General features: G+C 49.7%; 2 protein-coding genes across 2 annotated transcripts; one reads left to right on the top strand and one right to left on the bottom strand.

Annotated features, from left to right (window-relative positions):
* The first annotated feature begins 1,378 nt into the window (after positions 1–1,378).
* On the top strand, positions 1,379–14,085 carry GUCA1B (guanylate cyclase activator 1B). The gene is made up of 4 exons (XM_088831412.1): positions 1,379–3,118; positions 10,142–10,291; positions 11,668–11,788; positions 12,721–14,085. Exons 1-4 carry the CDS (start codon positions 2,912–2,914, stop codon positions 12,846–12,848), a joined length of 606 nt encoding a protein of 201 aa, XP_088687538.1. The 5' UTR covers positions 1,379–2,911; the 3' UTR covers positions 12,849–14,085.
* Positions 14,086–15,556: 1,471 nt separating this feature from the next.
* On the bottom strand, positions 15,557–27,687 carry GUCA1A (guanylate cyclase activator 1A). The gene is made up of 4 exons (XM_055407129.2): positions 22,346–27,687; positions 16,557–16,706; positions 16,102–16,195; positions 15,557–15,785 (listed from the first exon to the last, which is right to left on the bottom strand). Exons 1-4 carry the CDS (start codon positions 22,544–22,546, stop codon positions 15,613–15,615), a joined length of 618 nt encoding a protein of 205 aa, XP_055263104.1. The 5' UTR covers positions 22,547–27,687; the 3' UTR covers positions 15,557–15,612.
* Between the last annotated feature and the right edge of the window lie 249 nt (positions 27,688–27,936).

Raw genomic sequence — 27,936 nt, 5'->3', positions numbered from 1 at the left:
TTGGCCTTGGTAAGTCTGCAGTCTGAGTGGACATGTTTGGTAGGCAGCTGGGGTCCTGAATCTGGAAGCTACAAATGGTGTGTGATGTCCGGGGTGAATGAGCTCATCTGGGGAGCACATGTGAGCAGAGAGGAGCACAGTCCTGAGGACAAGCCTGGGAAGCCCAAGCATGGAGAGACTGGTTTCAAAGGAGGAGGTGCTGGCAAAGGAGATGAGCAATCAGTGAAGTTGGAGTGGAACCAGGCTCCACGTGAGTCCTTGAACCCTGAAGTGTTTGAAGAAAGAACTTGGGAAGTGGTGCTGAATCTACAAGAAAAGTTGGTCATCATAAAACCTTCTCCATGGAGTGATGGGGATGAGCATCAAGTTGGAGTAAGTTGAGGAGAGAATAAGAAATGAAGAGGAGGGACTTTCCTGGTGATCCAGTGGCTAAGTCTCTGAGCTCCCAGTGCAGGAGGCCCGGGTTCAATCCCTGGTCAGGGAACTAGATTTCACATGCTGCAACTAAAGAACCCATGTGCTGCGACTAAGACCAGTGCAGCCAAAATTATAAAAGAAGGGGATGTGAAACAGGTTCAGTTATCTATTGCTACCTTCAAACATGCCCAACACGCCACAGCTTCATGACAGTTTGGTCAGTGCTCTGTGGGGACACGGTCTGCCCTGTGTGGGATCAGCTGGGAGGCTGGAAGGCCAGGGCTGGAGGCCTCAGCAGGTTCACTGGCCCCCTCTCCCCACGCAGCCGGTGGCTGACACTGGCTGTCACCCAGAAGCCCTGGGCCTCCCCGCAACATGATGGCTGCGTTCCGAGGACAAGTCCTGCGGGAGAGCCAGGCGTGAACCCTACTGCCTTTGATGACCCAGCCTTAGGAGTCACATAGTGTCACTTCTGCTCATTCTCTTCGTTGAGTATGACAAAGTCCCATTCAGGTTGAAGACGGGGAGAAAGAGGCTCTTCCCCATGATGCGAAGAACATGTGAGACCAGACCCACTGCTGTGCCATTTTCAGAAAATAACACCTTCCATGAGGGGTTTTCTTGTAAGAGGGGGCCGAGGTGAGGACAGCGGCTGGAGGGGAGCAGTAACTGGCAGGACTGTTGGATCTAGTGGGCACCGTGTCTAGGGCCCACAATATTTTTAAATGTTTTAATTTCTTTCAAAAATAATATAATGCAGTCTGGACTGGAACTGGGTTATATTCCTCTTTTTACCAAATAGCACCTTCATGTTTTAAATTTCTGTTTATGGCTGTGCTGGGTCTTTCTTGCGCCACACAGGCGTTTTCTAGTTGTGGCAAACAGGGCCTACTCTCCATTTGTGTTCGTGGGCTTCTCACTGTGGTGGCTTCTCTTGTTGAAGAGCACAGGCTCCAGGGCGCATGGTCTCAGGAGTTGTGGTGCACGGGCTTAGTTGCTCCGTGACATATGGGATATTAGTTCCTGGACCAGGGATCAAACACACGTCCTCTGCATTGGCAGGTGGACTCCCAACCACTGGACCACCAGGGAAGTCCCAAAATAGCACTTTTAGTACTTAATTATTTACTATTTAATTATCAATATTTATCTTATAACCCATGAAGGCAAAAGTAGGCCCCAGAGAGTCACAGGTGGCCTCTGACTGTGGGGTCAAGGAGGAATTTTTGTCTTATGTTTTTATAGGGGTAATGTTGAGGCACGTCTACAGATGGGAATGATCCGTTAGCGCAGGATCCGTGGAGGGTGCAGAAGAGAAAGGGATGGCTGTGGACTTGTAGTGCTTGGTTGGGCAGAGGAGGTGACAGCTAGAAACCAAGCAGAGGAGCTGACAGGTGGAGAAGTGGGAAAAGGACTCTGCATCCATCGAACCAGGAAGAGAAGCTGGATGTGTGAGCGCAGGTGCAGAGAGGTGTGTCTGATGCATCTTCCCTGTGAAGTGAAGGATGTGACAAGGTCATCAGCTGAATGTGGGAGTGAGAGGAAGTTTCAAGGGTTGGAAGGGTGGTGGAATAGTCACCTCTGGGAGAGAGAAGGGACTTCCCTAGTAGTCTGGTAACTAAGACTACAAGCTTCCCCTGGGTCATGGGTTAAGACCCAAGGGTCTGGCCTGTAAAGGAACTTCAGGCATCATGCTGGACAGCGGTCCCCAGCCTTCTTGGCAACAGGGACTGTTTTCATAGAAGGCAATTCTTCCACAGACTGGGAACAGGGAATGGTTTGGGGATGATTCAAGCACATGACATTTATTGTGCACTTTATTTCTATTATTATTGCATTGGCTCCACCTCAGATCATTGGGCATTAGATCCCAGAGGTTGGGGACCCCTGGTGCTGGGGACTGACAACGTGGGGACACAGCTGCTCACCCAGAATCCTTCACATCACAGATCCTGCTGCTTCTCACTAGACCAAGTGGAGGGCCAGCCCCAGCTCACCAGCAGTTCTGTTTTATGGGCTAGAAGTTATACTTGCCTCTTCTTGGGATATCAGAGTCTCCTGTGTCTCCAAGGTGGGCCTCCCTGGAGATGCATAGTGCCCTTCTGAAAGTGATAGGGCCCATGCATAAGATGGGAGGGTCCCAGCCTGCCTTCCCAATTCCCCCTCCATCTGCTTACCTCTGTTTCCACCCCTTCTCCCTTTTCAGAATCTACTGGACAGCTTACTTGAGTGGTTGACCAGACTGAAGGGAGGGGTGAGGCTGGGGGAGCTTAGCTGACCGGAGGTCAGACCTTCCGGGGAATCTTCTAATCTTAAGGCACTTAGCTGGCCTGGTCCCGCCCCCTCGCAGCCACCCGCCTCCGTTCAGTTGGCCAGATGATGAAGAGGCTGGCAGAGCAGAGGAAAGGTAGGAAGACGGCCCTCGCCTAAGGAATCGATAGGCAGCGTCTCAGCAGGAGGCACAGACTCTGCTCCCTGCCGTCCTGGGGCCAGGATGGGGCAGCAGTTCAGCTGGGAGGAGGCGGAGGAGAACGGCACGGTGGACGTGGCGGAGCTGCAGGAGTGGTACAAGAAGTTCCTGGAGGAGTGCCCCAGCGGCACGCTCTTCATGCACGAGTTTAAGCGCTTCTTCAAGGTCACGGACAACGAGGAGGCCACCCAATACATAGAGGGCATGTTCCGAGCCTTCGACAAGAATGGGGTAAGGCGCCCCGAGGGGAGGACCGAGGGCTCAGGGCTCATCCTTGACTAAAGGAGCACTCCCGGTGGGCGCTCCGTTCGCCAGCCCTCCTGCTCGGCCTCGGCTCTTCCTTCCTCTCCATCCTCTCTCACCTTTTCCGTCTCACTCTTCCCCCAAACTCTTCTCTCTCTCTCCCATCATTCTTCCTTCCCATCTTTTCTTTCCATTTCTCTGCTTTCATCTGACTTGTCCTCTTCCTGAGAGCTGAAGGGAGGCTCTGCAGAAAGACCCAGGGTCGTCTCTACGTGTATTTATGGACAGGACTCTGCAGTCACAGGACATGGTTTTTCTGCATCCATCAGGGCTCCCCTTGCTCTAAAGATAAGGGGTTTAGTGGGCGGAGCTATCTTGGCACAGCCCATGAGTGCCCCTTTGCTGAGGGTCCTTCTAATTGAGACAGATCAGCTCTTCCAGCCCAGAACGCTGGAGGAGGTTCCTTCCTGGACTTGGAGGTTGGAGGATTACTGCAGAAGTCCCTTTCTGCTCTTCAAGCCATGGAAAGAAAAAAGAAAAGTGAAGTCGCTCAGTCGTGTCCGACTCTTTGCGACTCCATGGACTGTCACCTACCAGGCTCCTCAGGATGACTCTTTGCGACTCCATGGACTGTCACCTACCAGGCTCCTCAGGTGACAGTCCATGGAGTTTTTCAGGCAAGAGTACTGGAGTGGGTTGCCATTTCCTTCTCCAGGGGATCTTCCCGACCCAGGGATTGAACCTGGGTCTCCGACATTGCAGGAAGACGCTTTACCATCTGAGCGACAGGGAAGCCCATGGAAGATTCCATGAAATCATTCATCTACAGAGTTTCTACAAGTCCTTGGTTGGCACCATGAGCTAAGAAGATACTATATTTTATAAATGCACACCTGGGGATTGAATTTAAACATAGAAAAAAGTAAAAGTGAAAGTCGCTCAGTTGTGTCCGACTATGGCCCCATGGACTGTAAGCCCACCAGGCTCTTCTGTCCATGGAATTCTCGAGGCAAGAATACTGAAGTGTGTTACCATTCCCTTTTCCAGGGGGTCTTCCCAACCCAGGGAGCCAGCCCAGGACTCCGGCTTTACAGGCAGATTCTTTACTATGTGAGCCACCAGGAAAGCCCCTAAACATTGAAACCCCTTCATTATTTAAGGCCATCCAGTCCAGTGCCTCCACAGTCCTTTAAACCATTAAGTTTACCTCAGACCCCTGTTTCACTCCTTCAAATTGAGGGGCCAGTGGGTTTGACCTAGATAATCAATCTGGATAAAGCAGTGGATACCCCACTTCTGTGTAGAAGGAGAGCTTCACTTTTCAGAGTGAGTCACTGGGAACGCTTCTTAGTTCCCACCCTGCCCTGGAGAGGGGAATGGCTCCCCACTCCAGTATTCTTGCCTGGAGAGCACCATAGACAGGGGAGCCTGGCGGGCTGCAGTCCACGGGGTCGCAGACTCGGAAGTGACTGCGCGGCTAACGCTTTTCTTCCTTCTGCCCCTGGTACTGTCAGGGCACATCCGCTCTGCGCCTGTAGAGGGCGGTAGGGCGGGGTCAGCATCATCGCCGGAACAAAAAGCTTGGCGGTGAACCCTAACTCCAGATCTCAACTGAGTTTCAGCCTTCCCAGAGTTCCTTCTGCAGACGTCTCTGAGTCAGCAGCAGCCCTGAAAGGGAGCAGGCCGAGGTTGTTACTCCAAACTCAGTGAACTGATTTGTCCAAGATCTTAAACTCAGGGGTCCTGCATCCCAGGAAAGCGTTCCTGCCCAGAAGGCAGTCTGTTAGGCTGTTTAAGAAAAGGAAATGATTTTTTTGAAGTGTTGAATGTCAAAAGAAAAGTAAACAAATATATCAGGTCGTATGTGGCAAGGTTCACACCCGTACATTTATCCATTTTCTTCAAATTCATTAAAAATTCAATATAATAACAATTCAGGATTTCAAAGGGATTATGAAGCCCCTGGAAATAAAACAGCTGCCACCTCTTATACCTCATTTCTTCCTAGTTAGCATATAATATTCATCAGTCATCTTTAAAATAACTTTTTAATCTTGGTGACATTAACTTTGCAGAAAAAGTATAAGGATAGTGCAAGTAATTCCCATTTACAATTTATCAAAATTCCCCAATTGTTTACATTTGACTCATTTGCTTTACTATTTTCTCTGTGATGTATTATATATATATACATGTACACAATGTATTCATATATGTGTCTATTTTGCATATATGTATTTTTTAGAGAGAATTATATAGACATCACACCCTTTTACCCCAATATACTAATATGTATTTTCTAAAACCAAGGGCATTCTCTTCACCTAATAAATGATCAAACTCAGGAAATTCAACATTAATAAGTTCTGTTATCTAATTGACAATCTATATTCATGTTTGGTTGACTGTCCTGATGACATCTATTACAACCTTTTTTTTTTTAAGTTTGATCACACATTGCATTTAATGTCCTATCTCCCCATTAGCCTTTTTTAAAAAGTTGGAGTATAACTGCTTTACAATGCTGTGTTAGTGTCTGCTGTACAGTGCAGTGACTCAGCCGTCGCACACATATTCCCCCTCCCTCTTGAGCCTCCCTTGCACTCCACCCCCATCCTGCCCCTCTAGGTCATCACAGAGCACCGAGCTGAGCTTCCTGTGCTTTATAGTGGCTCCCACTAGCTATCTCTTTTACACATGGTACTGTATATATGTCAATCCTAATCTTCCAATTTGTCCATCCCTTCCCTTCCCCACCACCCCACCCCCCGCCCCGGACCTGATGCCCTTTGGATCCTTTAGTCTCAGCTTTTCTTTATCTTATTTGACTCTGACATTTTTAAAGACCACAAGTCAATGATCTGGGTTTACCCTGTGTTGCCTTGTGATGAGATGCAGGTTACACTTCTGGCAGAAATTAATGCCCCAGAAGAGATGCGATGTGCTTCTGAGCATGTGACATTAGAAGGCACGTGATATTGGTTTGTCCCTTGGATCATTTAGCTATGTGGTGTCTGCCAGATTTCACCACTGTAAAGTGACTATTTCTCCTTTCTAATTAATAAGCATCTTATAGGGAGATATTAATACTTTGAGACCAAGTGAACTTCCTATTGCTCATCAAGTGATCAGCCCCTAACTTTGGCATCCACTGATAATTTTCCATCTCCACTGTCCGTTCTCTCTATTAGTTGGCCTCGTGCTGTCAGGAAGAGCTCTCCTGGCAGGTGTTTTCAGCTCCTCTGTCAGAAGCTAAGCCTCTTCCTTTTCTTTTCCTGCTTAGTCTTTGTCTCCAAACTCCTGCCCGACTCCACTTCCCACCTCAGAACCTTTATAATCAGCAAGTCTCATTTCTGGGCAATTGATCTGAGATTTCTGGGGCAGATAAAATCAAAAGAGCTCTTAGATTTAGCTCACACGTCAAGATCTGTGGTGGTAAAAACAGAGTTTTGTGGTGGCAAGGAGGTAGGGGCACCTGGTCTCTGCTGCTGTGCTCCCTCCTAGTGGAGGCAGTAACAGCATCTCTGCTGCTTGCCCGTAATGCTCTGGATGGAGGAAAAGGAAGAATGAAGGTCAAATGTCCTTCAGGGTCCTTATGTAACGAGTGCTGGGGGGAGGTCAGGGCTGATTCACAAATGCAGCCAATTCAGGGAGAAATGAGGCAGGTAATCCCACAGAGCAGATCACACGCTTGTCACTTCTGCTCCAGCTCTTGAGTAGACAGGCGTTTCCGTCATCTTCAGCCTCTGTGGGTAATTGAAGCTGACGAGAGCGCGTGCACAGCAGATGAGCATAGCCCCTGCTGGGAGCTTCCCAGAACTGGTCCTGGGGTTGAAGTAAACTCACACGTGAGACCACTTGTCAGGAAAGGGCTGCTCCACACTGAGACTCATGTAAGGTGAGGGGTCATTGTGGAAACCGTATCATGTTGAGACAGGATGTTGTGAGAACAGAAAGTTCTAGACAAAGAATGAAGGGAAATCTAGAGATCTGAAGAGTAGAAATCCGCTGGTAATTTGGGGTTTGTGTGTTTTACTCCCCTTGGTGCTAGCCACCACACAGTAATAGACATTGCGTGGAGTAAGAAATCTCGCCCAACCTGATGAACTGCAGAAGGCATGTAGTTTGAAAGACTCTGCCACTTGCTGGGTGGGAATTTCTTGGGAAACTTATTAAACCTCTGAGTCTCAGTTTCCTCATCCATGAAATGGGGATAACGGACCTGAGGGAGATGATGTATGTAAAACAAATGGTCCATTCTGCATAATTTTCTAACTGAATTCTTATTTAAAAAGAAACCTAAGGGACTTCCCTGGTGATCCAGTGGTTAAGACTCCATGCTCCCAATGCAGGGGGTGCAGGTTTGATCCCATACGCCCCAGGGCATGGGCATGGCCAATAAAAAGAAACCTAAGATCTATTTTTAGAAAGCCTAACAAATAATAATTACCAATGAAAATAGTCTTTTAAAGGACAACCAATTACCACACTGTACGCCTTCAACTTACACAGTGTTCTTTAAAAGGCTATTATACCTCAATAAAGCTGGGGGGAAAAAAAAACAGGAAACAAGCCAAATAACCGTCAATGGGCAAACAGAAAGCAAACTAGGGACCATTCATACAATGGCGCACCATTCAGCAATTTAAAAAAAAAGGAACTGTTGATGCTTACAGTGACTGAGATGATCTCCAGGGCACTGTGCTGAGTGAAAGAAAATTACACACTATATGATTCTATTGTTATACTCTTTTCAGAGTGGAAATATTATTGATGGAGAACAAAACAGCGGTTGCCAAGTGTTATGGTTGGGAGAAAGATGTGACCTTTGAGAGGTAACACAAGAGAGGTTCTCTGTGTTGAGAGTTACTGGTATCTACGTATCTACATGTGTCTACACGTGTCATACAATTTTGTAGAACAAGGAGGTAGGGGCAATGCAGCTGCAGGAGATTGGGAGGCACAAACTATTACATAAATAAGCTACAAGGATATATTGTATAACACAGGGAATATTGCCAATATTTTATAAGAACAGCAAATAGAGTATAATCTTTAAAAATTATGAATCACTATCCAGGAGCTTCCCTTGTGGCTCGGTGGTAAAGAATCCTCCTATCAATGCAGGAGCCTCGGGTTCCATTCCTGGGTTGGGAAGATCCCCTGGGAGAAGGAAATGGCAACTCTCTCCCATATTCTCCCCTGGGAAATCCTGTGGACAGAGGAGCCTGGTGGGCTACAGTCCATGGAGTCGAAAAAGAGTCTGACACAACTTAACGACTAAACAACAATATTGTATACCTAGAACTTATATGGTACATCAACTACACATCAATTTAAAAATTCATAGAGCTTATATACCTACAAAAATACTGCATTAAAGACTAGAGGGGAAAAAAACAGAACAAATAGCAACTGCTAAGAATTTGCCCTACAGGAATTACCAGAGACATAAGAAAAAATACATATGCACAAGATGTTCATTGTGTAATGTAAAATATCAAAACCATGTTCAACAAGAGGGACTGCCCAGTACTCCTCAAAGAAAGAAAAAGGTATTATTTTAAATAATTTTGAAGGCATGGGAACTTTAAAAATAAAAATCCAGTAACTAAAACTATAGCTACAGCCTGACCTCAATTAGGTAAATATTTACACAGTGAGGAGGATGGAGGACCAGAGGAATTATATAAAGGATGTTGATTTAAACTCTGGAGGTGCTGAGGTAGGCTCGTTTTATTTTCTTGGTTTTTCCTTAAGCTTTTGCTATTTCGCTCATGTGGGGCTGTATTCTCCTGTTGTCCATACCTTGCCCACCCAGGCACCCCTTGAACAGGGATTGAGGCTCCCACTTAGCCTGACCCAGTGGGACAGAGGGGCTCTGGGCTAGTGATGCCATTCTGATTACAAAGTCATGGGAATGACAGATGCTCCTGGGGGAGCTGATGATTCCAATTTTTGGAGAGCTGAGATCCCAGCCTTGAAATATGTGAGGTCCTGCTTTCTAATCTCCTTTCAAAACTATGTCAGTCTTATATTCAGACTTAGTCAGTCATTTCTTTATAAATTTGTAAATAGTTATGAGACTCTGGGCAGAGGTCGCATTGTAGTAGGTGTGGAGGAGAAACAGAAGCAATGTAAACCCCTCTCGTTTCTCCTGGAGGATAGACTGTTGCTAGAGAATGAGACATGCGTACAGAGCATTTAAGGGTAGAAGAGATGGTAGGTGCTGGCCTTTCCTGTGGTCAGAGGTGAAGAACCCGCCTGCCAGTGCGGGAGACGTGGGCCGGAAAGATCCCCTGGAGAAGGAAATGGCAACCCACTCTAGTATTCTTGCCTGGGAAATCCCATGGACAGAGAAGACTGGTGGGCTACAGTCCATGTTGTTGTTTAGTCACTAAGTCATGTCCGACTCTTTGCAATCCCATGGACTGTAGCCCATCAGGCTTCCCTATCCCTCACTGTCTCCCAGAGTTTGCTCAAACTCATGTCCATTGAGTCAGCGATGCCATCAAACCATCTTATCCTCTGTCACCCCCTTCTCCTCTTGCCTGCAATCTTTCCGGCATCAGGGTCTTTTCCAGTGAGTCGGCCCTTCATATCAGGTGGCCAAAGTCTTGGAGCTTCAGCATCAGTCCTTCCAATGAATTTTCAGGGTTGATTTCCTTTCGGATTGACTGTTTTAGCTACTAAAACAACAACAGCTGGGAGTGTCAGAAGAGGGAGAGGGCAGTCACTGTGGCTGAAGTGGTGTGAGAAGGAAGGCTTCCTGGAGGAGGGGACCATTGAGCTGGGCCTTGAAGGACAGGCAGGACTGGGTGATCATGGAGACTGAGAGTGGATCCCAGGTCAGAGAACACCATGAGCACAGAGGCAGAGGCACATGCATGCACCGGGGAGGCCAAGCCCTGAGTTTCAGGGATGGTGGCCTGGGATAGAGTTCCCACCAGTGCTCCTGGGAGACGGGGTGGGGGGCTGAAGGGAGCCTCACAGCTCCCACCCCCAATGCAGGACAACACCATTGACTTCCTGGAGTACGTGGCAGCCCTGAACCTTGTGCTGAGGGGCACCCTGGAGCACAAGCTCAAGTGGACCTTCAAGATCTACGACAAGGACCGCAATGGCTGCATCGACCGCCAGGAGCTGCTGGACATCGTGGAGGTCAGTGTCTGCTGAGGGGTGGGGGCGGGGCAGGCACCTGGGCATGCTGGACGCTGAAGGGGGGCCCCTGGGCCTGGGAGTGGGAAGGGGCATTGGAATCATTCAGAGTGTGCTTTCCAACTACCATGAAATTTAGCTGAAGATCAATTACAAAAGGAGAATGAGAAAATCCCCATCTGTTTGAAAATCACGCTACTTCTAATACTAATACTCCATGAATCAAAAAAATAGTATCACACACACACAAGATATCATGAACTGAGCAATGATACTAACATAACAAAACTTTGGAATACAGCTTAAAGCTGAGCTTACAGAAACATCTGTAGCCTTAAAATGTATATGCTAGAAAATGAGAGTCTGAAATGAAAATCAACGATCCAAGAAGTCATCTCAACAAATTAAAAAAAAAGAAAAGTAAGGCCAAAGAAAGCAAAAGAAAAGAATTAATAAAGAATGGAAATTAACAAAACAGAACACAAACACACAAGGAAAGTCAACGAAAGCAAAAGTAGGTTCTCTGGAAAGATCAACAAAGCTGATTGACTACTAGCAAGAATGAGCAAGGGGAAAAAGTGCTCTGGCTCAGCCTCTGCACGAAACCCTCATTAGCCTCTTACTCTGCAGAACTTCACTCTGAGGAGGGAGATGTTGGCCCATTTTACAGAAAAGGAAATCGGCCCGTGGAGGTAGTGTGGTTTGCCCAAGTTCATCTACTGGGAGATGCTGGGCTGCCTGTAGTGGTGCCTGCTTTGTGCCATGCGCTGTGCTGGGCAGTGAGGACGTGGGGACCCCCAGCGCACACCTCTGTCCTAGGAGAGCCCCAGCCAAGGCCTGAGGATACTCCTCGTGTCTGTCTGTCTCCGCCCCTTTTCACTTCCAAACATTGCCTTGTTGCCGGAAACAGGCATTGCCTCGTTGCCGGAAACAGGGCGAGGAAGATACCTGTGCTTTTCCCTCCAACCCAAACACCTGTGTCTCCCATCATCCTATCTCACACGCATGCACTTCACACACACCCACAAATATACTGAAATCTCCATGTCTTCTGCTGTAAAGTGGAGGGTAGGCCATCCCTGTGCCTTCATTAGAGGTTTTGGGTGTCAACTCTGATGCTCACAGTGGAAACACCAATGGCGTGGGAATGGGGCAGTGGGTGAAGCCAGGAACTCTTCGGTGGGGATTAGGCCGTGAACCCTAGGAAACGGCCTTAGCACAGGTCACTTTTAGTTTGGACCTGGGTCCCATGATTCTCAGATGTACAGACTGGGGAGCAGTGCTGAGGACGAGGTGCCGAGGGACATGGGTCATGGCGGGGGGTGGGTTGGGGCAGAGCGTTCAGGGTCTCTAGGATGTCACTGGCATCCCTCCCACAGTCTATCTACAAGCTGAAGAAAGCCTGCAGTGTGGAGATGGAGGCTGAACAGCAAGGCAAGCTGCTCACGCCCGAGGAGGTCGTGGACAGGATCTTCCTTCTGGTGGATGAAAATGGAGATGGTAACTGGAGCAGAGATGATGGTGGGGCAAGGGCGGGGGGCTCCCCATCCTGGGTCATCCCACTTTCTACTCGTCACCTTAGACTAGGCCCTTCACTTCCCGGCAGTGAGTTGGGTGTGGAGAAGAGAATATAAAATAACAAGAATGTCACTAGCATGGGCTTCCCTAGCACGTGAAGCTTCTGCGTGCGTGCATGCTAAGTCACTTCAGTTGTGTCTGACTCTTTGCGACCCTATGAACTATAGCCCGCCAGGCTCCTCTGTCCATGGGGATTCTCCAGGCAAGAATACTGGAGTGACTTGCCATGCCCTCCTCCAGGGGATCTTCACGACCCAGGGATTGAACCAGCATCTCCTGCGTCTCCTGCATTGCAGATGGATTATTTAGTGCTGAGCCACCGGGGAAGCCCCGTGAGGCTTGTAAGAGGGATTAAAACTCCTACTGGAGTTGCAGGCAAGTGCCATGGAAGAAGAGGAGCTTTGGAGTCAGGCAGACCAGGATGCTTCATTTACCCTCTCGGTCTGGTCTCAGTTTCCTCACCTGGAAAAGGGGAATAACTGAAAGGAGTAAATGGGGTCACGTACTTGGACTCTCATCGCTGTAGCTCAGCGCCCCAGCCCCAGACTATGCAAAGAGGCAGTTGGCTAGGAACACACCCAGAAGAGCCCTCAAAAACATTTTAAGAGTCCCATGTGCAAAAGTAAAACTTGAATTCATTTGCAAAAGAACATTTCAAGGGCCCCAGGTGCAAAAGTAAAACTTGAATTCATTTGCAAAGCAAGTCCCTTGAAGAAACCCTTGGAGGTTCCAGGAGACTCCTGGAGGAAAGCCCAAGCTTAGGCCCTGAGACTGCAGGCTCATCTGTGGACATCCCCAACCCATTTCTTCCATTCCCTGACCTGGCATGACTGTCCTTCCTACCCCTTGCGCAGGCCAGCTGTCCCTGAATGAGTTCGTTGAAGGTGCCCGTCGTGACAAGTGGGTGATGAAGATGCTGCAGATGGATCTGAATCCCAGTAGCTGGATCTCTCAGCAGAGGCGGAAAAGTGCCATGTTCTGAGGACTCCGGGGCCCTGGGAACCCTCCAAGACTCCAGGCTCACCAGGTTTCCAGAGCAGTGGGAGGGTCACTGGTTCAACCTGTTTATGCCCACTCTTATCCTGGTTTGAACTTCCTGGCCTCCCCTTGCAGGGGGTGGAGCTGAGTGGGGAAGGCAGGGGTCATTAGTCTGAAATGGCCAACAGGGCTGATCCATTGGGAGGATTCATGGGGTACTGAAGGGACTTGGCTTCCTCTCCCCCTTCAGCTGCTTCTGGGAAAGCTAGGCCTTGCTAGGTGACTGTGGGGTTCCCACTGATTCCTACATGGATCTTAGCTGGGAGCACAGAGATCTAGAGGTAGGGGTTCCATAGATGAAATTAGCAATGAAAATGCCCACGCAGTGTGAAACTGACTAGTAGAAGGGTGGGACTGGCAGGTGTTGTTGACTCTGAAGAAAAGGTAGGAATTGGGGAGAAGGGATGGATAACAATTACATCCCCCCCAGGATCCCAAGGACTGTTCTTCCTCCCCTTGGAGGGGGTCCGTTCCGTTCCATTTCATCGCTCAGTCATGTCCAACTCTTTGCGACCCTGTGGACTGTAGCCTAACCAGGCTTCTCCGTCCATGGGATTCTCAAGGCAAGAATACTGGAGTGGGTTACTGTTTTAGACTGTACTTAAAGGGGCTGTTTCAGCTCTGCCTTGGTGCTGCTCCGCCAGCCCCTCCCAACCCTCCTTCCCTACTCCCTACCCCTCATCCCTCACACTCAGCTCTCCAACCCCCACCCCCAGAATGGACCCTCCACAATTCGCCATCACAAGCCCACAAGCCAAGTGTGTCTCCTTAAAGGATGGAGGAACCTTTCTTCTATCTGTGGGGAGAACTGGGGCCTGCCAACCTGAGTTCTAGGACAGGCTCTGCCTCCAACTCCTGTGTGACCCACGGCAGGCATTTCTTTCCCCTGACCTGGATGTTTTGTCTGAACCATGAGCAGGCTGGACTCGAAAAGGAGTTTTCAGATTATTACTTTTTAAGATATGGGATTCCTTTTGTTATACAAACTCTATGTGCAACCTCCATACAGAAACTAGATTAAAAGGCAGTCACTCTGGCAATCCATGGGTTAGAACTCTGTACTTTCACTGCTGAGGACTTGGATTCAATCCCTGGTCAGGAACTAAGATCCTATAAGCCATGCAGTGCATCCAAAAAATAAAAGAAAAAAAAGGCAGTCACTCTGGTTGCAGGTGGCGGTACTGAGGAACTCAAGAAACCTATGTAAATAGATATGTTTTTGTGTCTAAGTATGAAGAATAAAACTAATTTGTAGATCCTGTGATTTCATGGGCATGATATCCATATAAAGTTAACTGTAGAAATAAATGTAAGGTTAAAAAAATCAATTAAAAAATAATAGTAATCCAGTTGGGACACAGATATGCCCCAAATCATGAAGATGGTATGTGAATGAGGTTGGGGAAATGTCCTAATTCTATCCAGATACCCTCCCAGTTCTGACCTCCAGCATTTCCCAAGAGGCAGCCACCAAGAGAAGAAGCAGAAATGTCAACTCCCTTTTGCCCCTGGTATTGAGCTCCACTTTCCCTCCCTGCATGTACTCCGGCCCCGGCTGACTTCCATTCTAGAGCAGTCCACGTGATGGACAGGACAGGTGTGAATGGAATGCCCCCTCCCTTCCATCCCAGGGGGCTCTCTGCAGGCTGGGGCTCCACCCCCTATTTTCCCCTTGTTTTCTCCCTTCTACCCCCTTGGATTTTTCATTTGCTCCCAGAACCTCCCCCACACCCAGCTGAAGTGAAGACTCAAAGTTCAGAAGGAAAGAGCATCTCTGAAAATAGTGATCACAACTACTCCAGCCTGTGTCTCTCCCCAGGGTCTTGGTCAGGTGTTCTTAAAGCTGGAGTGTGCAAAGAATGGGGAGAGGGCCCCCTGTAAGAGACTGTTCCACTTCCCAACAGGTGTCAGGTCTCACTGTGGTAAGAGGGATTTAGGTTAGATCAGGGATGGTTGGGACACTTGCCATTGAGTTGCAGTCCTATGGGGTACCATGTGGTACCACGTGGCACTGAGGAGCCAGCAGTGGAAGAATGAGAGTGTTGTGCAATCACTTCTGAATAAATACAGATTCCTGATGGATTAAGGAGGACTGTCTATAGTATCATAACTGCTCTTGGCATATTGTTTGATAAGGATGCTGTGAGTTTCTTGAGGATGCAAAATGTCCTCTTCTTTGCACGTGTAACTTCTAGCATTAACATAAGTAGCTGTTCGAGAAACGCTTGTTGAAGGGAGGAATGAATCAACACAGACCACTCTAATAGGCTCCGGGATGCTGGGGGCAGGACGGGCATGTGACAGCACCCAGTTGAAGGCTGCAGCCACCAGATCTGCAGGGTCCCGCTGGAGTCCTGGGAAAGCCCACCTCTGCCTCAGAGCTTCCGTGTCTAAAAGAGCGTGGAACCATAGAAGCTCAGTGGAAGAGTTGGTAAAAGCTGAGGGAGGTGCAGGAAGGGAGTAGGGAGGAGCCTGACGGATGCTGAAGGCTGCCCCCAGCAAGGAGCAGTCACCACCAGCTGAATCAAACAGAGAGTTCCGGAAAGGTACCCCGCTCTGGACCACTGCCTCTGTGCTGCCACCATGGACCCCTAAGAAATGAGCTGAGCCTTTGAGTTCAGTAGACTCTATCTAGTATTAAAACAACAGTGAAACACCAGGCACCACCGTACACACCCTCCCCAGTACAGAAAGAGCAGGCAGTGAGCTCAGCCGTTGGCCTCCGCGGCCTCCGTTTCCCTACCGCTAGCCCCCTCCTCATCCTGCTCTCCATTCTGGAGTCTGCGCACAATGCGGGTAAGGTCCAGGCTTCGGGTCAGCGTGTCCAAGAGCATCTGGTCCTTCTGGACGCCCTCCATGAACTCCTCTAGGGAGAGTTCCCCTGGGGTGGAAAGAAAGGGCATCATGGGCAGGAGGCGTTCACGTCTGCTGACCGGGGCCCAGAGCTTTAGTCTTGTAAGGGGGACAGAACCAAGGCTGGAGGAAGTGGCTGTGAACAGAGCCGGCCAAGGAGCCGGAGACCAAAGTCTGGTGCAGACATCCCCAAAAGCCAGCTCTGTGGCCAGGGCGGAGGCAGGCGGAGGAGGTAGCCAGCAGCGGCCGATTTGTGCCTCCCTCTCCCTTCCTGCCCTCTCCCTTTCTGAGCCTGGTGACAGCCCCAGTGAACTTTCCCCTGGGGAGCCCCAGCGCGTTCTCACCATCCCCATTGACGTCAATCTTGGAGAACACTGTATCGGTGAACTCCTCGGCGGTCATGGTCGAGTCGCTGCAGGGGTTAATGGCTCGGATGGCCTGGAAGGGAAGAAGTGAGAGGACCCGTTCGAACTCGTCTCAGCGGTGGATGGGGCAGAGAGATCTCGTCAAGCTCCCGACGGGACAGTCGGGGAGCGAGGGGAATAGAGGTCAAGGTGGCCCGTGGCCTCAGACGGAGCAGGGGATGCGCTTCTACAGCTCTTGGTGCAGAAGAGGAAACTGAGGCCCAGGGGAACCTGGCCCAGGTCACGCAGCCGGTGAAGGCCCGAGCCGCCGCGGGGACCCTGAGTCTCAATCCCGTCCCCTTCCGAGCCCGCGGACCGACCGCAGCCAGCTGAAGACCCAGCCCCGGCTCTCAGTTCGGCCCCGCCCCTGCCCGGCCCTCGGCACCTGGAGTTACCCGGATGATGGTGAGCAGCTCGTCGCGGTCGATGCATCCGTTGCCGTCCACGTCGTAGAGCTTGAAGTACCAGCGCAGCTTCTGTTCCACCTTCCCCTTGAGGACCAGGCTCAGCGCCGCCACGTACTCCATGAAATCAATGTAGCCGTCCTGGGCGGGGGGCGTGGCCGCCTGAGCCCCTCTGCCGAGGCCCCGCCCTCGGCCCCGCCCCCGGCCCGGAGCCCCTGGGGGAACCAGGAGACGCTGAGCCCAGGCCCCGCCCCCGGCCCCGCCCCCGGAGCCCCCCAGGAGCCCTGGAGACGCTGAGCGTCTCCGATAAACCAACCCCCCACTGGAGTGTAAATGGCTTATTGCTATCACTTCACAGGTACTTTGGTTCCAGCCATCGCTGTGATCCTCAAACTTCAGCCCTTCCAGTTTGGTGGGTGTGGTTGCAAGATGTGTGTAGTTGAGACACGAACCCCCTAGGAATAGGGGCGTAATTTGGATGCGCTCTAACGCTCCTGGATAAGGGATAGAGGTAGATTTGGAGGCATCGAGCGCCTTTCTCCTTCTTCCCTTTATTCTTGGAAGCTTACTGAGCACTGCTGCTGCTGCTGCTGCTGCTGCGTCGCTTCAGTCGTGTCCGACTCTGTGCGACCCCATGGACGGCAGCCGACCAGGCTCCGCTGTCCCTGGGATTCTCCAGGCAAGAACGCTGGAGTGGGTTGCCATTTCCTTCTCCATACTGAGCACTAGGTGCTCTGATAGACCGAGGATTCAGAACTCAGTAAAATAAAGCCCGTCCTGATGGGCACGCAGCGTTGAGGACACAGGCTGGAATCCTGGCCCCACCTTCTCAAATAAGTAGGATCTGGGAGGAAGGATTCAACATGACTCTGACCCTTGATCGGTAGTAGTTATAATAGCTCCCAACTCCATGGAATTGATGTGGACTTAAATAAATGCAGGTATGTAAGGCCCTCAACACTGCCTGGCACATAGTAAGCACTCAGTAAATCTCAGCTATTATTACTATTATTACCAAGGCTTCCCTGGTAGCTCAGATGGTAAAGAGTCTGCCTGCAAGGCAGGAGACCCAGGTTTGATCCCTGGGTCAGGAAGATCCCCTGGAGAAGGAACCCACTCCAGTATTCTTGCCTGGAAAATCACATGAACGGAGGAGGCTGACGGGCTATACCCCTGGGGGTCGCAAAGAGTCAGACATGACTGAACGACTAACACATACATTATTATTACCATCACTATAAGGAAATCATGGTGCCATCATGACATATGTTCAGGGACAGCACATCTGGACGGGACATTATGGAATCACAGAACAGGAGAGCGACCAGGCAAAAGCAGCAGAAAGGCTTCCTGGGGGAGGTCGTGCCCTCACTGAGTCTTGGAGGGATTGGCCATGGGGGAAGGTGGTACAAGACGTACCTGCAGAATATTTCCCCAGGAGCCCCCATATTTTCAGCAGCTGACTCTCCACCTGGCCCTGCCAGCCCTACCAATAGGGTCAGGGAAGCAGGAAACGCAGGCCTGCTTCTGCCTACCTTCTGCCAAGTAAAGTGAAGCTGGGAAAGGGAAGCCTGTGTCTTGCAGAGAGGATGAGCGCTGAAAGCAAAGGGGTATTGGACTCAGAGCCTGTGAACCCAGATTCCAACCTCTATTGCCCCACTTACTCACAACCCTCACTCTGGAACCGGGAAGTTACTGAGTGGCAGGTTTGGAATCTGTATGAAGAACTCTTTAACAGACAGAATTGCCCACAGTGGAAGGGACAGCCTCGTACAGTAATGAACTCCCTGTCCCTGAAAGTGTGCAAGCAGAGGCTGGGGTACTATTATTAGGGACGTGGCAGAGATGGGACAGGAAGGCCTCTAAGAGCTCCCGATCGTGTGCTGGCCTTAGGTGAGGCCTCAACCACTCTGAGCTCCACGATGGAAGTCAAAATCATAGTGAATATTTTCAGGGTGTTTCCTCATGTTCAAGGGCTTTCCTACACATGGCTGTGCCATGGGGCATGCAGGATCTTAGTTCCCCAACCAGGGATCAAACCCATGTCCCCTGCAGTGGAAGTGTGGAATCTTAACCATTGGACCACCAGGAAAGTCCCTCAATCACCCCTTGACCAACCCTCCTCTCAGGGTCTTTGTCATGGTGGAGCCAGGCCCCCCTGCAGCCATGCTGAGAGAAGCAAGAGGTTTGCTTTCTTACCACTGTGGAGATTTCCCCCAAGCAAGGGGACACAGGGTAAGGACACTTTGCTTTTCATTTTTTATCTCTCTATATTGTTGGAAACTTTTACAATGAGCTGTCATTTCATGGTAATTAAAATTTTTCTTAATTTTATAATTTTTGTAATAAAAAAATGGCCAGAATGGGGTAATGGAAAGGTATGTGCGTTTGTGCCAGAAAGACCTAAACCATGTCTTGGGAGAGGTGTGGCCTTGGACAAGTTAGATAGCCTCAGGGTCTCAATTCTGAGACAGAAGGACAGTGTGTGCTTTTCAGGATTGTGGTCTGGGTTAGATTGATAATAAGACTACAACAATACTAATTTGTTTTGTGTGCTTCAGGTGATGTGTGTTTCACTCACTTTACTCATTTAATCTCACAACCACCTCTGGGTATTTCTATCTCTATTTTCAGATGAAAAGCTGAAGGTGAGAGAGGTTAGGTCACACGCTAGTGAATGACAAAGCCTTGCCTAGAAACTGAGTCTCCTTGAGAATTCCCTGGTTGTCCCGTGGTTAGGACTCGGCACTTTCACTGCCAGGAAAGCGTGGGTTCAGTCCCTAGTTGGGGAACTAAGATCCCACAAGCCTTGTGGCGCAGTCAAAAAAATAAATAAATAAAAATAGATATTAATAAACTGAGTCTCCTAATTGCCACCCAGTGCTCAGATGCAGGGATGGGAGATTTACATTGATTTGTGTGCACCTGTGTGATTGCCACGCACAATCAAGCTCAGGCAAAACTCTGAAGTAAGCAAAGCATATGTGGGCTGCCCTGGTCACATTCCCTACTCACGGCTGTACCTCCAAACCCTGACCACCTGGACAGTACCCTAGGATACAACTCTCTTCTAGTTCAAGGGCTGGCAAACTTTTTCTACAAAGGGCCACATAGCACGTATTTCAGTTTTGATGATCTGAAAAGAATGCCTGTGGTATGTTTTAACAAAACTTCATTGACAAAAATAGGCCCAAGGGCTATTGTTTGCACTACCCAAAACTTCCAGTCTTCTGTATCAAAACTTCCTAGTCCTGGGTCTCATCTTGTAGCCAACCTGCCCCACTGCCTTTTGCTGGTGACAGTGGGTGGAAGTAGTGTTCAAAGTGTGATTTCTGCCTTCAGTGTACAAGACAAAGATGCTCTTCAGTTTAGCAAGTATGAATGTTAATTAGTATATATTATATATAAGTAGTCCATAAAACTCATAATTCCTCATATAGTCATTCACTTAAGTAAAAATACTGATTGAGCTCCTACTGTGTTCCAGGCACTGTTCTATGTGCAAAGGATAGATAAAGCAATGAAAAAGAAAGACAGAAATCCCTGCCTTTGTGGAGCTCACATTCCATCAGGGAGATTGACCATAATCATAGCAGCTAAATGTTATTCAACATCATCTTCTAACACGAAGACGAGACATACTCTAGGAGAAAAGGGAAGGTTGAGGAAATGCCAGGGTGGGGACTAGTCCCAGTTAAATAATGCTGAAACCAGGACATCAGGGCAGGTATCAGTGGAAAGGAGACATTTGACCAGAGCCTTGCAGCTGGGGAAGGTGTGAGCTGAGCGGAATTCTGGAGGAAGAGTGCCTGGTGGAACCCAGGCCCTAAGGCGGGGACGTGAGTAGAATCAAAGAGGTCGGGTTTGGGACAATACAAGTGGTGCTTTAAAAAATAGTGAAAGTATTAGTTGCTCAGTTGTGTCCGACTGCTTGTGACCCCGTCAACTGTAGCCTGCCTGGCTCCTCTGTCCATAGAATTCTTCAGGCAGAAATACTGGAGTGGGTTGCCATTCCCTTCTCCAGGGGATCTTTCTGACCAACGGATAGAAGCCGGGTCTCCAGCACTGCAGGCAAATTCTACTATCTGAGTCACCAGTGGCGCTTACGTGTGATAGAAATTGAAGAGCTAGCATTTGAATGACTCAGTTAGCCAAATACAGGGTTGAGGGGTTGCCCCACCCCAGTGTCATAAGTGTCATCTTAGATCTGAGATCCAAAGGGTTATCTTGATCCAAAGGTTTTCCTTAACAGGCAAGAAGCTGAGCTCTTTCAGTGCATTTGGGTATAATGAGTTGAGGCTCAACCATGGACTCTGACACCTTTTCAGGAGAGATCATTTCTTCTGGAGTATTTCAGGGGTCTAGTGTGAGGATGCCATCCCTTTTTGGTCTCTTTACCTTGGGCTCCAGTACTCTGACCCTGCACTCCTTTTAGGAAAGCCCTCAGGCACCATAATGCTGCCCTTGAGGCTGGGACTCAAAGCCCATAAGCTGCTTTGGCCCCTTGATCCTAAACATTAGTGAGTTTTTAAATAGCCTCTGAGCCTCAGCTTTCCCTCGAAGCCCCATCTACAATGATGTTGGTACCCTCTGGGCAGCGAGGGGAGCCAGAAAAGCTCTGGGCAATGTCTCCCCAGCGTGCAGTGGACACTTGGCAGCTCCCTGTCCTCACCTTGGAAGAGGCAGCAGCCGAGGTGGGGGCCAGCAGGGGGTATGGATTTATGTTCTTCTACCTCTACATGCTGACTGAATTGCTCCAAATAAATGGAAGGTTTGCTCTGAAATACCAAGAAGCATCTTAACTAATGCTCCTGATGTCCGTGACACTTGACGGTGAATAAGCTGAGGCAGGGAGAAGGCGATGGCACCCCACTCCAGTCCTCTTGCCTGGAAAATCCCATGGACGGAGGAGCCTGGTAGGCTGCAGTCCATGGGGTCGCACAGAGTCGGACACGACTGAAGTGACTTAGCAGCAGCAAGCTGAGGCAGAGCGGGGAAGAAATGGGCTCCAAGGCCACCCAGCTGATGAAAACTAGAGATGGAAACTTACGGTGCCCCCTCTGTCTTCTCAGGAAGCCCTCACCTGCTGCATCCAGGTGAGCCCTTGGGAAAACGTCTAAAATTTGACCACTGCACAGACTGCACAGGTCCTCTTAGGATGAACTGAGGTCACTGGGGACTTGGGAGCTGGAGTGGCCTGGGTTCCCCGGTGACCAGGCAACCCTGACTGTCCCCAGTTCTCGGGTCCGCAGATCATCATGGGATGGGTGACCCAAACAACGTGGACCTGCCCACCCCAGACCAGCAGACCTGAAGCGGGCCTGAAGCTCATCACCCTGCTCTCTGCCCCCCGCCCCTCTGCCTTCTGCATCCTGGGAGCATCTGAGGGCCTGTGCGGAGGCACCAGGCTTTAGTGCACCAAGGCCTTGCAGCACCAAGCACTTAGTAGGTGCCTGACGACTGTCTTGTAAGTGTTCACGCTTGTTCTGGGCTAAACTGCACATGTGGAAGAGGCAGGAAACCAACGTTTAGCCTCCAAGTGCACTGACCAGGGTCCCTCTCTCTCTTCCCTGGGGATGAGGGCTGATTCATTTCCAAACCTCCAGTGCCTGACGCACAGTAGGTGCTCAATGGACATTAGAAAACTGGAGTCACTGGCGTAGACAGTCAGTCTCCCAGATAAACAGTCATTCCTCCAGCCATCCTCACACCTGCCCCTCCCACCCCCACACTAGCTCCGGGGCATCCCTGTAGCACTCCCCACCCAGAGCCCGGCTCACTTTGTTGAAGTCAAAGGTCTCAAACATCTGCTCCACGTACTGGCTGGCCCACGGGCTCAGATTCTTGAGGCCGAAGAACTGGCGGAACTCGTAGAGGGTGAGCTGGCCGGAGGGGCACTCTGTCATGAACTTCTTGTACCACTGGTGGCACTCGGTGCTGCTCAGCTCCTCCACCGACTTACCGTCCATAATGTTCCCCATCGCTCAGGCCTGCGGGAGGCTGATGCCCAAGGGGAATCGGTTCTTTTCACTGCTGGTCCCCACACCAGCGCGGTTGGGCTTCCTAACACTGGGGCCTCCTCGCTCACAAGCCTGAACTCCCCAGATCTGAGCGAGGAAGGGCCTGACGAATCCCAAAGTGCAGGGAAATGACTAGAGGAGGTAAGCAGAAGAGAGGAGGTCACGGGGACTGTGCAAGCTTACACCAGATCCAAGGGCTGCCGGAGACCTCGTGTTAAAAGTCCCCACTAAATCCTTGCAGCCAATGGAGACCTGCTCACTCTGAGAAGAGGAGCGAAAATAGAACAAAGCTTAGGGGACCAGAGGCCCAGGATTACAGTCTTGAGCTGGAGGTGAGAGGATTTTCTTACCCAATTTGCAATCTCCTGATCCCTCCCAATGGGGACAAAGTGGGTGGCCAGCCAACAGCTGTTCTGATCCTGTCACGTCCACTCCTTTCTGGTTTGAATGGGTGCTCAGTGTTTCTGGTTCCTGTCCTTGGACATGGAATTGAGGTTCCTGTGAGAGGGATCTGGTCTCTTTTCCAGAGCTGGGCCAACTGAGGGCCCTTGAGAGGACTGCTGTGTACAGTTACCCAGGCGTGCACTGCACTTGGCCGTCAAGACAGAGGGGTTCCAATCACACCACGGATAGTTAATATATGAGAGGGCCTGGGTGATGCTGAGTTTATGGGCTCCCCAGATGAGACCAGATAAGTCAGAGGGAAACCCCTTTTACATCAAACTGTACAAATACACATAGCCTCACACACACACACACACACACACACACAGAGAGACACACACACACACACTGGTCCTGTTTTGACCACACACTGCAAGGAGATCCAACCAGTCCATTCTAAAGGAGATCAGTCCTGGGTGTTCATTGGAAGGACTGATGTTGAAGCTGAAACTCCAATACTTTGGCCACCTCATGCGACGAGTTGACTCACTGGAAAAGACTCTGATGCTGGGAGGGATTGGGGGCAGGAGGAGAAGGGGATGACAGGGAATGAGATGGCTGGATGGCATCACCGACTCAATGGATATGAGTTTGAGTGTACTCCGGGAGTTGGTGATGGACAGGGAGGCCTGGCGTGCTGTGATTCATGGGGTCACAAAGGGTCGGACACAACTGAGTGACTGAACTAAACTGAACTGAACTGAAAGCTTCCTGGAAGCTGCATCTTTCCCATCATGGAAGGCTTGAATTCAGCCCTCCACCTCACTCTAAACCTGACACCATCGCCACTCAGGGGCATGGGGGAGGGGACACAGTGTGTGCCTAGTGGCCTGGGGCATGTGTGTGTGTGTATGTGTGTGAATGCAGGCACACAGGCGCATGAGTGTGCCGCTACCTGCTGGTCCTGGAAGCGTCCCTGGCTGAGAATAGAAGCCCATCTATGCCGCAACATCTTTCTCTGATCTCTACTGGGATACTCTCTGGCCATAGACTATTATATATATATAATTTTAAAAATATTTATTTATTTAGCTGCACTGCCAGGTCTCACTTGCAGCACGCAAGATCTTTAGTTGTGTCATGCGAACTCTTGGTCGTGGCACGTGGGAAGCGTGGGCTCTTAGCTGCTGGACCACCAGAGAAGTCCCCAGCCAGCATCCAAGGGCACTTAAGCCCTAGCTCGGTCCTGTCCCTTCCCTGTCTGCTTCTCTCATCTGCTACATGGACCACCCTCTCTTCATTTAAATAAAAAAGTAAACCAGAGGAGGCTTGCCTGACAGTCCAGTGGTTAAGACTTTGCCTTCCAATAAAGGGGGTGCAGGTTAGATCCCTGGGTTTGATTCCTTCTTGGGGAGCTAAGATCCCACATGCCTCACGGCCAAAAAATCAAAACATCAAACAGAAGCGACACCGTAACAAATGCAACGAAGACTTCTAAAATGGCCCACATCAAAAACATATTAAAAAAAAAGCAAATTAAAACCCTCAGAGGCAGTTTGAGGATGGAGGCACCAGGAAGATGGTAGTTCTTTTACAATTTTGTGGGAAGAGTGTCAGGCTGTCATCCTAAGATCACTTCCTAAGAACTGGAAAGAAGGAACTGGGCCTGGAGAGGTCAGCTCAGAGAGATGGCCCAGCTCAACAAGGAAGGGCAGTCACAGCCTTCCAGCCATCAGGGCCCAGTCCTGTGTATCCACGGGCTGTGAGCGCTGGCTGGGTGGGGGGAGGAGCCTGGAGTGATGGGGTCTGTGCCCCTGAATATTGCTCAGCCCTAGAAGCTCTCTCTCAGGGGGACACCCCCTTCTAACAGCTCAGGGCACAGAGGAACCACCGGAAGCAGAACCCTGGGCACCTAGGGAGAGATTTCCCTCCTTGATCAAGATGCTTCAGATGGAATGAGACAAAGCTCCCTGAGAGCAGAGGAACCTCTGGGGGCTGTTTCTCTGGCCCCAGATATAACTGAGGATGGGATGGGGTGGGGGGCTATGTGCTCTGGACCAGGTCTGTCTGCCTTCTCAGATCTGGTTTTCCCCCAGGGAGCAGTTTTCTTCCTTTCCATTATCCACTAGATGATCTCCTGTCCAGTTCTACAGCTCTTTTTGCCCACTATCCTGAGAAAGTTTATCCAAAGGACCTGAGTTAAGAATGCCCCTTTAGAAGACCAGAGAGAGAGAAAGACTGAGATGAGATGACGTCAATACTGTCGTCCTTGTCACTTGTGAACATACCAATGATGAGAAGGAAACCGCCAAAATGTTAACAGGGTCATCTCTAAGTTATGAGATCACCAGTGATTTTTTAATCTTTGCTTTTAAAAAAATAATCTGCGTCTCAAAAAATGGTTCATGGGAATTCCCCAGCAATTCAATGGTTAGAACTCGGTGTTTTCATTGCCTAGGGCCAAGGTTCAATTCCTGGTTGGGGAACTAAGATCCTGCAAGCCACGCTGCACAGCCAAAATAAATTTAAAAAATGAAAAATAACAGTTCATAATGTATATATGTTGCTCACATAAACAGAAGATAACCATTTTTGAAAAAAGAATCAAATGGGACTGTTTTACTTCTCTTTCACCTAAACCTATTGACTTAAGGTGCATTGCAGGGGAGAGGGACACTGGGATCTGCCTGCTTTGATCAAGTTCTCCAGAGCATGTTTTTTTCTGGGGGTGAGAGGACAGAGAGGGCTCCTCCCTTTATTTTGCTTGGGACCCAGGTTAGGATCCATGTCCTTGCAGAATCCTCTCAGGCCCAGGGTTTGAAATGAAGAGGTCAGAGGAGGTGACTGCTCATCTTTCCATCTCTGCTTATATCCTCCTTACTCATGTGTGAGCACAAAAGCCACCTCCTATGTGAAGCCTTCTGAATTTCTGCAGAATTCACCTTCCCTGCCTCAGCACTCTGACATCTTGCTTATGTGTTCTATTAGTTTTCTATATTGCATAACAAATTACCCACAAAGTTGTCAGCTCCAAACTATGCACATTTATTATCTCACAGCTTCTGTGGATCAGGAGTCTAGGCATGGCTCAACGGGGTCCTCTGCCCAGGATTTCACAAGGCTGGAATCAAGGTACCATCTGGGCTATGTTTTCATCTGAAACCTTGACTGGGGAAGCATCCACTTCTACCTCATCCAGGTCTTTGGTAGATCTAATTTCCTGTGACTGTAGGACTGAAGCCACGGCTCTTTGCTGGACATTGTCTGGAGGACACTCTCAGGTCTGAGAAGTTGCCCAAAGTTTCTAGAAGCTGCCCACGGTTCCTTGTTACATAGACTCCTCAACATGGCTGCTTATTTTATCAAGTGAGCGAGGAGATCCTCTCTGTAATCTGCTAAAATGGAATCTCATATAATGGAATCTCATCAAGGAAGTGACACCCATCACCTTTGCCATAGTCTGTGGTCACAGGTCTCACCCACACTCAGAGGGAGGGGACTGTACAAAGGCAGGAACAACAGGTGGAAATCATTACAGCTCACTTTAAAGTCTATGATAGTCACACTTTTAAAATAACATAGACAAAACACTCATTTCTTTCTGGAATTATAAGCAGCTGGTTATTACCAGCCTGTCCTCAGGAATCCAGCAAGCTCCCCAGTAGAGACCTCTGTCTTCCTCATTTTTTTAGAACACTCCAGCACCCAGTACCATGGATCCCACATGGCCATGTGCTGGTTATGCTGTTGGCCCCTCCCTCACTCCTTCTCTGCCTTTGTTGGTCTGCTCTGAGTCCCAGGAGGCTGAAACCTGTGGACTGGATCACCTGGGCTCCCTGACCCTCTGGCTTCAAGCTAGGTTCATCCTTGGAGAAGCACTGCTAGGAGACTGGAGGATGGAGAGAGACCAAGGCTGGGTATCTGTTCCCCTCCCACCCTGCTGGGCCACAGTTTGGGTCCCGATTGTTTTCTTTGACCTTCAGCTACAGCTGCTGCTAGAACTCTCTCCAGGCTCCTATGACAAAGCCTCATCCCTCTGCCCCTCAGGCTTAGGGGTAAGAAGGGCTTCCCTCTGTTGCCACCCTCTGGGCATATCATCAGTCCCTTAACCATGCCCACTTATCTGTGAACAGTTTCTTCATTACACTCCCCCTCAATTATCTTTTGGAGAGTAACATTTGACTGGGAGGGGCTCAATAAAGCATTATTGAATGAATGAATGATAAGATAAGAAGAGATTCAAGAGAGCTAACATAGACTAGTGCTTTTATGTCTAAAACAGGCTAAGCTCGATGAACAGGCTCAAGACAGTCCTGTGGGATGGTTATTATTTCCATGTGAGACAGGAGGAACTGGGGGCAGAAAAATCACATTCTCAGGTTCACAATTTTTAAGTGGTGATGTACCAAAGTTTTTCCATGTTAAACTCTTGCTTTTAGCCTAAGTCATCAAATCGCTGGGAAGGGAAAATCCTGGCAGTTCAGTGGTTAGGACTTGACACTTTCACTGCCAAGGGCCCGGGTTCAATCCCTGGTCAGTTCAGTTCAGTCGCTCAGTCCTATCTGACTCTTTGTGACCCCATGGACTGCAGCACGCCAACCTTTCCCCTGGTCAGAAGACTAAGATTCCCACAAGCCACACTGCTGGGGGCAAAAATAAGTCTCTGGGGGAAAGGCTGGATGAACCTAGAGGATCTATAAGCCCCTGAGTCCAACACCTTCCCTGTGGCCCCTCTGCCTGAGCAATCTCCCCACAGGGAGCTGGCTCCCGCTGGCTGTGGGGCCCCATCCCTCACTCCAGCCCAAGGTGCAGAAGGAATCCACAGCTCCCCAGCCCCAGCGCCCAGCCTCTCCTTCTGCAGGAACTCGAGCAGTCCTGCTCCCCATCCCTCCTCCAGAGACACAGATGCCAGGCCAGGGAGACGGGACGGGGCTCCATAGTGAGGCATCCAGGAAGACGTGAATACA

This window comes from Moschus berezovskii, chromosome 23, assembly GCF_049115385.1.
Source record: "Moschus berezovskii isolate FMDL1 chromosome 23, NW_MosBer_1.0, whole genome shotgun sequence".
NCBI classification, from domain to species: domain Eukaryota; kingdom Metazoa; phylum Chordata; class Mammalia; order Artiodactyla; family Moschidae; genus Moschus; species Moschus berezovskii.
Note: the sequence above shows the minus strand (reverse complement) of the source record. Positions and strands in the feature narration are given on the sequence as shown.